Genomic DNA, 12552 nt, shown 5'->3' on the forward strand with positions numbered 1-12552 from the left:
TGAAAGTAGAATGCTATAATTAGGCATATTTTCAAATTAGAAGGAAAAAATAGAATACTATGATACAAATAATTATCATTTTTAGACGTTAGCAAGCAAACAATCAAGCATAAAAATTATGAAAACAATGTTCGATCTTCAAATTCTTGATCAGCTACATGATATATGATATTCACTTAGTTGTAGTGTCATTCTGATTGTTAAACTTGCGATTCACATACATATCTAAATCATTAAATGCGAAACAAAATCAGGGCCCATAAAACATCAACATACTGAAAATAAATAGATCGGTAATTAGAATTTACTAACTCATTAGAGACATTTTCCCAACCATACACCAGATTATTAAATAAACATAGATTAGCACAGATATTAAGGAAAGCTTCTACCAAATACATAATGTCCGATCAAAGTTCAGACAAATTTATTCATAAGTATTCTACAATAAACATGATTTGAATCTCGTAAATGGTCAAACAGAAATGTCAGATTCCTATAATTTATTCATATATTATTATTATTATTATTATTGCATTTGATCACGTTTTATAACGCACCGGCTGTCTCCGAGGATGATGACCTTCTTCTCCTTGGAGAAGCCATACTTACATTGATCTATTCTCATGAACAACAATATTTATGTGCGTGTGTGTGTGTGTTTATGGTGTAGGGAGGTAGATGAACCGATTATTAGTGATAGGTTGGTTATAGAGTTATAAGGTGGGTTTAGGATGGGGAAGAAGATGAATGGTACTAGGTTTATCAGGTGCTTCACGAGGTTGTACATTGAAAGTGAATGTGGGTTAAAGAAAAAATGAGTCAACAAATGTCTATGTGGCAAAGGGATAGCCGGGTGAGCCCTTCATTTTGTCCAAAATGACTAATTAGACCTGACAAAATTAACTTTTTTCTCTTAAAAAGCACGAAAAAAAGTTAAATGACTGGATTAACAAATTTTTAGTACATTGTAGGGTCAATATGTCATTTTCCCTAGTAAGTTATATGGTAAGATATTTTATCAAATAGGTTGAAGACCTTCTTGGAAATGACTTGATAATATTATATAGTAATATTAGGTGTGTTCAAAATCGAAATAGGAAACTAGAAAACTGATAAAATTGATACCAAACCAAAACAATCGATTTTGGGTATGGGCCTTTTAAAATAGAAAATTTTAGTTTGGGTTTGGTTTGGATGTTTATAACCAACCCACAAAATGGAAACCAACCCAATATGTTTTTTTTGAACCAGCAAATAAAATATATATATTAAAAAACCAACCTCTAGCAAGTGACTAGAGGAGGAAGATAGGAATACAAAATGTAGGCAACCGTTTACAAACAGAAAAATGGGCAATTACACCATGCTAACCAATCAATGTTGCCTTTTTTACCCTTATTTTTGATCCACAGGTGAGTGATCGATTTGATAATGTCTACCTGCTTATAAGGGGACACCCGTTTATTTTTGAAGACTCTTTCATTTCTAGCTTTCCATATACTCCAAAGCATACCGTAACATATTCCCATGAACATTCTCTTTTTTTTTAGCATCCGAAATGTGAATTTACAAATGTGATCATGTCGTTTACTGTACCGACCTCGTCCATGGCAACACCACACCATTGAAAGACCCCTTGCATAACCATTTTCGCATATTTGCATCCAATCAGGGCATGGTCTGAACATTCATTGAAATCCTAACCATTTTCGCATATTTAGACAAGAGACCTACAGCAGAAGATATTTAGCCCAATTTAGCCCTCCATATGAAGCAATTAACTTTAATTGGAACCTCCTTTAGCCATGTGAAACGTCCAATGTTTACATTAAGGTTAAAATCCAATTTTTTCCGAAGAACATTCACTGAGTAAGTTTCGTCACCCGTGAGATGGCACTTCCATGTCGTACCCGTGGGGGCAAATTCTTTGGATATCACCGAATCAATGGGGATGTCTTTTTTTTGAAGATGCTTGCCAATGCTTGCAATGTTTTTCCATGTGCCTGATATGTATTTATTGGCATAACAGAGGTCAGGTTTGTTTTTAAAATTATGCATGCTGATTATGGCATGGGCCCAGAGGGCTGCAGGTTCAGACCTCAATCTCCACCACCACTTCATAATGAGAGAAATATTTAATGATTTAATGCTACTGACCCCGAGACCACCATCTTCTTTAGAAGCAATCACTTTGTCCCAAGAGACCCAATAAATGCATCTTTTTCCTTCAGATCCTCCCCATAAAAAAGTTCTGCGAATTTTTTCCAACTTTTCTACTACCCCTTCTGGAGCAACGAATATTGAGAGGTAATAGCTTGGTACATTGCCCAATACCGATTGAATTAATGTTAGTCTACCACTAAATGATAGCGTTTTAGTTTTCCAAATGGAAAGTTTTTTTATGAAATCTCTCGATCACCGGTTTCCAGTTCTTGGAAAGATTCATGTTCGCTCCGATCGGGACCCCAAGATATGTGAAAGGGAGAGATGATGGTTTACAAACGAGGGTTGCTGCCCAACTGGAGACTTCTTGCGAGTCAGCGCCTATATCAAAAACCTTGGACTTATCAAAGTTAACTTTGAGGCCCGAAGAAACATGGAAACAATTCAGAATCCTTGCAAGGTTTTTTTATATTTCTTTTCGACCATTCTCCTACGAACAATGCGTCATCAGCATATAGTATGTGAGAGATGGTTGCTACCCCGTGTGGTAGAACTAAGCCTTTGAAGACACCAATCTCACATGCAACTTTCATAGCAGCGCTTAGACCCTCCATTACTATGATGAAGAGAAACGGTGAAAGTGGATCACCCTGCCGAACCCCTTTTGATATTGAAAATTCCTTGGTCGGATTTCCATTAATCAAGACTGATGCTTTAGATGATTCAAGACACCCCTTAATCCATGCCCTCCATTTGTCACCGAACCCCATAATTTTTAGATTGGAGTCAAGGAATCCCCAGTTAATGGAATCGAATGCTTTGTCGAAGTCCACTTTGAAGAGCAGAACTTTCCTTTTCACCTTCTTTGCCCAGGAGCAGATCTCATTAACTATTAACGGCCCATCAAGGATATTTCTTCCTTCTACGTACGCTGACTGCACATCATCTATACAACTCCTCATCACTTTCTTTATTCTGCTCACTAAGATCTTGGCAATAATTTTGTACAGAGAACCAATCAGACTGATGGGTCTGAAATCCCGAAGCGAGATGGGGTCTTTGATCTTAGGGATAAGTTAGATGAACGATGAATTGCATGACTTATCGAGTTTCCCATGATATTCGAAGAATGTAACCACTGCAGCAATATCTCCCAACAACACTTCCCAGTATTTCTTTATGAATTTGAATGTATATCCGTCGGGTCCCGGTGCTTTCTCATTTCCACACGCCCACACTGCCGCTTTGATTTCCTCCAATGAGATGGGTTCTTCGAGCATTTGACAGTCAGCAGGGGTGATCCTCTTGAAGTGGTTGTTATTAAGTTTAGGTCTTGAGGGCCATTTTTCTTTGAATTTGTTTGCAAAAAATTTAAAGGCTTCAAGTTTGATTTTCTCAGGATCGGTACACCAGGTGCCATTAATCATGAGCCCGTCTATTCCATTTTTCCGGTTGTTATTGTTTACCAGGCCATGAAAACAACGGGTATTTTCATCCCCATCGACGGCCCATTTGATCCGAGATTTTTGCTTCATGTCACTCGCTTTGAGTTTTTCCAGTTCTGAGATTTTCTTAAAAACAATCCCGTCTTTTTGTGCACTTCTTCTGGATTGAGGGTTCCTGATTCAGCTTCGTGATCTAACCATTCTACCTCTTTTCTGAACTTAATCAGTGCTGCCTCTTCTTTGGGATGTTCTGTTGCCCTCCATTTTCTTAGTGCATCTTTGACATGCCTTAGTTTAGCAGCCAAGTATTGATCAGGTGTTCCGTATCCTGTGAAATTGTTCCATCTAGTTATGAACGCCTTCTTAAAGCCGTCTCTGAGAAGCCAGGAATTGAAGAGTTTGAATGGTGGGGGACCAAAGTCCGGGGAATTAGTTGAGAGTAGTATGGGGCTATGGTCGGATAACTCTCTAGGAAGAGCAGTTACGAAGGTTTTTGGAGCTATGCCAAGAAAATCCGGGCTAATCAGGAATCGGTCTAATTTGCTTAGTTTGATTCCTTCGCTGCGACAGCATGTGTATCTGAAACCACCCATTTTCAAGTCAATGAGACCCGAATCAAGGATAAAGTTGTTGAAATCCTTGGCTGTACGAGGGCAAAAGATCGAATTGAATCTTTCATCAGGCCTTCTTACAACATTAAAATCTCCCATGATGATCAACACTCCTTTCCTTTCTTGTTTTATTTCTTTCAAATTTTCCCATAACTTTGCTTTCTCACGAATCGGCTGAGGTCCATAAATGTTGGCGAATATGACTGGTGTAGAGATGCCCACCCATGTTCCTATATTGATGAGGTAATTATGCGAGGAGATAACTTCCGTGGATGTGAAGGACTTGGAATCCCACAAATTTAATAATCCACCCGACCTGCCAATAGAGTTTGTATGGTTGACTCCAAATTCAGTATCGCCCCAACAAGCTCTTGCATCTATTTGTTCAGCATCTGATTGTTGTGTTTCTTGAATCGCCATAAATGATACTTTGTGTTTCCTTTTCAATCTTCTAATCCAGGCCACCTTATGTTCGCCGCCGATGCCATTGATATTTAGGGAAAGGAAATTCATTGGGGAGCATTGTTTACACCTGATACGCCAAGTACTTCAGCTAGGATGCTGTTATTGGGCTCGATCTCGAACCCAATTAGGGAGGCCACAGCTACTGTTGCTTCAATTTCGGGTGTTTCAACATCTAGGTTAGCGGGGTCATTGGGTTGTGCATCGATGGGGAAGGAAGCTGTGTTTGGAGCCTGATTATCTTCGTTGTCAAAGATTAGGGGAAAAGTTGGGAATGACAGTAAGATTTCACCAGAAGGTGATCTATGTAGGCGACGCCTTTTTAGAGAAGACCGAATCTGATCTCTATTTTGACCATTTTCTGAGTTCAGTTGACTTGTTTCTTGTGGAGTGGATACAAACGAAGGGAATGGGCCAAAGCACCCAGATTGGGCTAACGCAACCGGGAAGGTAGCGGTCCAAGATGAGCCTAAAGGTTGTGGGTCCATCGATGATGGGTCCATCTGGTTGGGGAGGGCGGCAAACCAGATGATGTTACCATTAATGTTTGATTTTTCTTGGAATTTGATTGACATTTCGACTCCCATATTCTCGACCTCTGGTCCCAACGTGTCTGATTCGCATGACTTTGTCGGCGTCTCGGTTAGCTTCACCTCTCCGACCTGTCCGGCCACCGTGGTTGGTGGCGGTAGGCCAACGCCATCACTACTTGGAGGGTTGATGGTGTCTTCTTGGGCGATTTCTCCTTCTTCGATATCGTTAATCCATGTTCCCGATACACCTTCTTCATCATCATTGGAATCTGAGTTTTCAGATTCACTAATCATCGATTCATCTTTTCCTTCCCTGTCCGAGTCTGCGTATGGTTGTTCTTCTTCATCGAATTTAAATGGAAACCATGGTTCATCTTCGTATTCTATGATACCCACTTGATAATACTGTCCATCCGCTTCCACTAGTATTTCTTCGTTGAATTCGGTTGGTTTTTCTATGGTTATGGCTATCTTCGCCACAGAGAGATCAACACGATTAGTGGTGTGATCTAGAGGCACAACAATCTTCCCAAACTTGCCCACAATGGATGAGAAGTTAGTGTTGCTCCATAGTCTAAGAGGCAAACCAACTAGCCTTATCCATGTTACTCGTTCAAATTTATTATTAACCTCAGGTGATCCCATCTTCAACCATTTGAAGGTGTTAGTCCAATTCCTTTCATTTCCTAGGAATTCTCTTGCTTCGACAGTGGATTCAAAGCTTAACAGTGCAAGCATACCTCCAATATATTTAACTGAGGGGCGATGTTCGCAATGAATGGAGATGAGTGCTGGCATGTGTCCAAGATGGTCTAAAGATTTCGCTTCCCCGATGAGTGTGAAGTTTTTTAACCTGCGATCCATGCCTTCGTCCACTCTTAGTCTGACAGGTGAGGGTGATTGATGATGATATGAATGAATCTAATAAGCTTTCCATGAGTTGTGGTTACCTGTAACTTGGGCGTAAGTTCGATAATCAGTATGCCCTCCGCCGATGGATTTATTCTTAATCATGGATGGAGCTATAGTTCTTGTTCTCTCGCTGGTTTTCCCAGTGGGTGGCGGATATGTTTTCCGGCTGTGTCTAGCGATGTTGATCTCAAGCTTGTTGTTTCTGCAAGCCACTCCGTTTAACTTGGACTCCAAATCTTTTGCATTAGGAACTCCAAGAAATCTTATGGAGCCATAGTTTTTCCCATTCTTTCCTTTGTGCCCGCCGAAGTAGATGTCCGATAATCTGCCCCATCGTGAGAAGATCTTCCTGAATTCAGACTTTGTTGCTCCGTTTGGAATGTTGGTGACGAAGAAAGTGGTCTATTCCGCCGTGTTTCCTGTGGTTGCCGTCGTTTTCCTCCGCCGTACTTCCGTCCATCCATCTTCCATCGTGAGAGCGTCTTTCGTATGTTCAACTTTTGTATATTATTTTACCAACCCAATATGTAGAAAGGAACTTAAACCAACCCATACATTACATAATTTTTAATACATTTAATATATTATTAATAATTATTGTATTATTGAGTTAGAAGTAGAAACGCCTGTTAGTTTGTCTATTCCGGTGCTTGTCAACTACATACGTTGTACTATATATAGACAATATTTGGAAAGATGTATTCTTTTTGTGTACTTATTTGGAAATGATCGTTACATTAAAAGTATATTACACAATAACTAAAGCTTACAAACTTTAAAAATAAAACTAGAATTTATTGAACCATAGATAATAATTGCTAGTTGCATCATCTCTTCACAATCTATGCACTTATTTAATAGGTACAGGAGTAGCAACGAGAGGTGTTGCCCTTAGCAAAGTGAGGCCAAAAATGTCATTCATGTCCATTTCTTCCCTAGCATGTGGAAGCTTCCATTCAAAATGATACACAAACGATGCAACCATTAAACTCACAACCCTATGAGCCAAGGGAATTCCAGGACACATCCTTCGCCCTGATCCAAATGGTATAAACTTGAAATGTTGACCCTTATAGTCGAGTTCATATCCCAAGAACCTTTCTGGATTGAATTTTTCTGGCTCCTCCCAATACCTTGGGTCCCGTGCTATGGACCATGCATTGATAAGAATTTGTGTATCTTTTGGCACAACATATTTACCTAGTTTAACTTTTGTCTCGGTTTTGTGAGGTATTAATAATGGAACTGATAAATGGAGTCGCATTGCCTCTTTGATAACAGCATGCAAATATGGCAAGTCAATGATTTTGGCTTCTTGAATTTTCCCATCTTTTCCTACTATTGTGGACACTTCTTCTCGGACTCTTGAGAACATATCAGGATTAAGCAATAACTCGGTCATTGCCCATTCTGTTGTGTTTGAGCTTGTTTCTGTCCCTGCTAAAAACAAGTCCTGTAATTTAATTTAACAGAATACACTGGTATTAAAATCTTTCATTAGCATCATCGGATTTACTATATATATATATATATATATATATATATATATATATATATATATATATATATATATATATATATATATATATATATATATATATATATATATATATATATATATATATATAATATGAAACAATTATCAAACCTTATTGGTATACTTCTTTATTTGAGAATATTAAAAATATTATTTTTGGTTATTATGATCAATCCAACACTTCTATAATTCCAAATCAGACTATCATTTTCTTTCACTGTCTCTTTCAATGATCAACATAAAATCAATATGAAATTTTTGGACTTTTTGTAAGGAACGTTTCACAAGTGAAAAACCTGGAGTAATGATTTTTAAAAAGGAGAACGAAAGTACGTAGTGAATTTTATCTTAAATTACTAGAAGTAGTTGGCTTGCTAAATACTAGATGTGGCTCTTCATATATAACTATATCACCGTTTCCCCCCAAAAAAATTAGTAGTCGTTGTATTAAAGGCTTTCTGTTGAAATAAATTCTTAATTATACCATGTTATGTTGAACCTTACAGATTATATTAGATACTCTTTAAAAATTTGAAAAAAAAAAACATAATTACTTATTATTTAGAAAGAAAAAAAATCTAAACAACTCGATTATTAAGAATATTTGGAATCGATGTCTTGTTTAGCGTTTTTTTAAATAATGTTTTTTCTATAAAAATGATAGTAAAATAAGGAAAATGAATGAGGATCTACCACAAGTAAAGTCTTGATATGTATGAGATTGAAGTCTGCTTCGTTTCCTTGACTGTAGTCCAACAGCGAATCCAGCATATCACCAAACCTCTCCATGCTCGACATTCGATGCTTTAGTCTCTCACTTATGAAACCTGCTGTCACTCTATCGAACCAATCATAAGCAGCCTTCGCCTGCCGCCGTATGTTCTGAGGGTCTAACGGTTTCAACACCGGAAATATGTCTGCTATGTTAAACTTCCCGTCCACCTCCATCAATGTCTTCACAGCCGTCTTGAACCCACCGATATCATCCGACTCATAGCTGGTCATGTTCTGTGAAAGGCATGTGTTTGACATCTGGTTGAGCGCCACTGCGAATGACAACTTTCCTATATCCACGGCCACCTTCTTCCGCCCGGATTCCCGGAGGAACTCCAGCATGCCCTCGACAACGTTCTGGCGAAGGTCACGGAGGGTGTTGAGTTTGTGTTGGTGGGTGAGGTAAGTGTTGAGGGCTTTCCTGATGGTCCGCCACTCCTCGTTTGGTGAGATCCAAAGGACCGCCATGTCATGGTTATCCAAGGCGGTGACGGCGTCCGGGACGATACGGCCGGAACAGACCTCGTCATTGCGTTGGAGGATTTCTCTGGCGGCATCAGGTGTGGACGCCACCACGCTGGTGATGCTGCCTAATCGGATTGTCATGAGTGGACCGTGTTTCTTGGAGAGTTTGGCAAGGGACTCATGGGGTTTAGGTCCAAGCTCAAGAAGGTTTCCGATGATTGGAAGGCCGGCAGGACCCGGTGGAAGACTTCTTCTACGGTAGAGGTCCAGGCCATGCAGGAGAAGGAGGAAGAAAGTAACAGAAGATATAACCAAAAATAGAAGTTCCATGTTTTTTTTTTTTGCGAGTAATCGAAAGGTGATGGTTTCTATTTATAGAGTAATTAATTGAAGATTGACAGATGGGCAAAATTAATGGTTTCTATTTATAGAGTAATTAATTGAAGATAGTTTTTACATTTCAAGTTTGTTAAAATAAAGTTAAAAGCTTAGACATTTTGTTCAAAACGAAGTTTTTTGTTAAAGTTATAAGCTCATAAACGCTTAGTGCAAAACACACCCATAACATTCGCACGATTCACTAACTATGATTGCATTGTAAAGTTAATTTGGTTAAATAATATGTATACATATTGGTTATAAACGTTACATTTAAGCATATGGAAAAAAAATTGTATTGTATTTATTAGAGTTTAAATGGATTGTTACATGAACTCTAATAATTTTTTTTATAATAATTTTGTTTCTACGATCCACTAAAATCTACAAAATAAAATAAAACATTTTATAAAATCTAATTTATGCCATATTTAATAAAATAGTCATTTTCTTCTATTGAAGTTGGAAGAATTGAATGACCACCACCATAATAACATCTTGGGCTACCCGGAGTAGGTTCACACCCACGCGTGAGTTTCCAATGTGGCACACATGTGTCACACTAATCCACCGGTGAACACCGCCCCATAGACCGGTGGTTTGGCTGTGAAGTGAGTTCTAGTGGTTGTGAAGACGAAAGAAGACTGACATTCTCATTGGTTCTTTAATTTTCCACTCACATTTCCTCTCCTTCTCTCTCCTCCTTTTTCATCTTCACTACCAACCCACCGATAAACATCATTTTTATAACCCGGTGGGTTGGTTGTAGAATGGTAAAATACCTACCTACATGGTGCTGATGTGGCTGGTGGTTTGACTATGACCACTCCCCACAACCTTATAATGGAAAATTTTAATTAAATTAATATCACTTATACATGTCATATCATTCAAAATCTTTCATTAAATTTTATTTCTAATAGACAGAATAAATATGTTGATTAAATCATCACATTTGAAGTGTTCGAGAGAAGTTTGATTTTTTTTTTCTCTTTATCAAAATATGTTTATTAAATCATCACATTTTGAAATGTTCGAGAGAAGTTGATTTTTTTTTCTCTTTTATACAATGGATAAATATATTGATTAAATCATCACATTTTGAAGCGTTCGAGAGAAATTGACCTTTTCCTCTTCTTCTTTGTAACTAGAAGTTTTATAAAATCTAACAATGACCTTAAAAAAACGTCAATAAATTTTTTATTTTAAGAAAAAAAATCGATATCACAGTTTTAACCTACGCACTTTTAGCTAAAACTCATTTCTCATTAATTTTATATGCATAAAGTTTTCTCAACCTCTATATATCTCATTAAGGTTGGAAGGTGTGGTGTCACACTTGCCACAGTCCATGTAAGCGTCACGTCATACTTACCATAGTTTTGCCAAAACTTGTCATTTGCTAGACGCGGATTGCCACACTTGTTATATTATTTTTTTTAATTAATTTATATTAAAAATAAACAATTTAACCAACTTAATTTGAAATTAGAATTTCATTACACTTCAACGAAAAAAACAAGAAACACACACACACACAAAAACACTTAGAATTTAATATAAAAAACATAAAAACTAAAATTATCAAATCTAGATAGACCTAAGGTATGTCTTCATCGGAAAATTGACCTTCCAATTCGTCGACCGGTTTTGCGTTAAGATCGATGCGGTCGACGGTCCAAGTATGTTCCGTCAAGTCCCTACAAAGAACATGATGCGTCTCAACATCATGAAGTGTTTCCCTCATCGACATGTACTCAGCGCTTCCAACCTCTAAAGCTTGTGTCGGTGGAACGATCTCGTTTTCGTTATACTCACATATTGCACTTCCTTCATCTTCGAGAATCATATTATGCAATATGATACAAGTGTGCATCACCTCACTCATTTTCTTTTCCTCCATATAAGGCGCAAAATATATAAGAATACGCCAACGTTTTTTCAAACTCCCAAATGCTCGTTCAACATCATTTCTCGCCTTCTCGTGAGCTCTCTTAAACTTCAACCTTTTACGATCATTTGGAAAAGATGATGACTTTACAAAACAACCACGCTCCGGATAGATCTCGTCCACAAGATGATACCCATTACTATACAATGTTCCAACTACTTGAAAGGATGAGTCGGGTGCAGTCCCGTTATACATGTCGTCAAGTAACGGTGACATGGTTAGAACATTACTGTCATTGAGGGAGCTAGGTGAGCCAAAGAATGCATGTTATATCCACATATCCTGTGAGGCAATAGATTCAAGTATATTGGTTGGATAACCATGATCGCCTCGGGTGTATTACCCTTTATGGGCATTCGGACAACAACCCCATGCCTAGTGGAGGCAATCTAGGCTTCCTAACATTCCAGGAAAGTCGTGCGCATGCGAGTGATGAGCATATAATTGTTGGACGTCACTACAAGTAGGTTTGCACAGATATTGTGGACCATATAATCTCATGACATAGTTGCAAAATTTGTGAAGGCTAGTCCGTGCAGTACGTCCAGATATACAAAGCGATTTCCAAACTTTTAATTTCCCTCCGTCTTCCGCCTCCACCTTTTTCATTTCCCCCTTTTCAATTCCATTTCTTCTGTTTTTTTTACACAACAAATAGCGAAATTGATATTTTTTTGAATCTCTGAAATATTCGTCTACAATCAAGAATAATATTTTTACAAGAGATCAAGAATTGAAAAGTTTAGGGTATACATCTCTTTCTCCATTTCTATTTCTTGAGCCTTAGCAAATCCTTGCAGATTTCTTCATCCCAATATCTCCCCTTCTTTTCACTCAATTAGGGTTTGCTTTTGGAGTGATTTTGTTCCAACGATTTTCGATTAAGGATCAATTTTGGACCGACTATTGATTAAAGGAGTATATGTTTCCCTCGGTATCTTTCTGTTCTCACCAAATCAAAGGGTATTGAAACCTCCCCTTACATCGTCGCCTCATTCTTGGTAAGCATTCATCCTGTATTTACGAAGTTATTTATTTTTTACATCGGTTCATATTCCTGCATTTCATAATGCATCATATTACCGATCAATTTTGAATCGTTAACCTCCCTTTCTTTCAACATTCTGTTAGGGCTCGATCTTAGCTAATTGTTATTTTCTCTCCATTAATGAGCTTAATGTTTATAATTGGTTTGGTTTGGGGTTTGATGCAGAAAAGTCCCATTATTTTGAGAAATTTTTTAATAAAGTCCTAAATGTTTTTTTTCTTAACAGAAAAATCTCATTATTTTGTGAAAATCATATAATCTGTCATTTCC

At 37.8% G+C, this 12552-nt stretch overlaps 3 protein-coding genes across 3 annotated transcripts; all 3 read right to left on the reverse strand.

The window, feature by feature from the left end:
- Positions 1 to 1223: 1223 nt before the first annotated feature.
- LOC111920767 (uncharacterized) lies at positions 1224 to 6762 on the reverse strand. The gene is made up of 2 exons (XM_023916324.3): positions 2161 to 6762; positions 1224 to 2006 (listed from the first exon to the last, which is right to left on the reverse strand). The coding sequence occupies exon 1, from the start codon at positions 6079 to 6081 to the stop codon at positions 4732 to 4734; it is 1350 nt and encodes a 449-aa protein (XP_023772092.1). The 5' UTR covers positions 6082 to 6762; the 3' UTR covers positions 1224 to 2006; positions 2161 to 4731.
- A 217-nt stretch (positions 6763 to 6979) lies between these two features.
- LOC111920859 (cytochrome P450 76T24) lies at positions 6980 to 9235 on the reverse strand. The gene is made up of 2 exons (XM_023916437.1): positions 8360 to 9235; positions 6980 to 7582 (listed from the first exon to the last, which is right to left on the reverse strand). Exons 1-2 carry the CDS (start codon positions 9233 to 9235, stop codon positions 6980 to 6982), a joined length of 1479 nt encoding a protein of 492 aa, XP_023772205.1.
- A 1648-nt stretch (positions 9236 to 10883) lies between these two features.
- LOC111920860 (uncharacterized) lies at positions 10884 to 11450 on the reverse strand. The gene has a single exon (XM_023916439.1). It carries the CDS (start codon positions 11448 to 11450, stop codon positions 10884 to 10886), a length of 567 nt encoding a protein of 188 aa, XP_023772207.1.
- Between the last annotated feature and the right edge of the window lie 1102 nt (positions 11451 to 12552).

Source organism: Lactuca sativa, chromosome 3 (genome assembly GCF_002870075.4).
Source record: "Lactuca sativa cultivar Salinas chromosome 3, Lsat_Salinas_v11, whole genome shotgun sequence".
In the NCBI taxonomy this organism is placed as follows: Eukaryota; Viridiplantae; Streptophyta; class Magnoliopsida; order Asterales; family Asteraceae; genus Lactuca; species Lactuca sativa.

What these genes read in the sequence shown, in the direction of transcription:
- LOC111920767 (XM_023916324.3), bottom strand. Translation starts at nt 6,081, where the DNA reads ATGGATCGCAGGTTAAAAAACTTCACACTCATCGGGGAAGCGAAATCT.
- LOC111920859 (XM_023916437.1), bottom strand. Translation starts at nt 9,235, where the DNA reads ATGGAACTTCTATTTTTGGTTATATCTTCTGTTACTTTCTTCCTCCTT. An exon ending in ATATCAAGACTTTACTTGTG is followed by an intron (nt 7,583 to 8,359) that starts GTAGATCCTCAT and finishes ATTAAATTACAG; the next exon opens with GACTTGTTTTTAGCAGGGAC.
- LOC111920860 (XM_023916439.1), bottom strand. Translation starts at nt 11,450, where the DNA reads ATGTCACCGTTACTTGACGACATGTATAACGGGACTGCACCCGACTCA.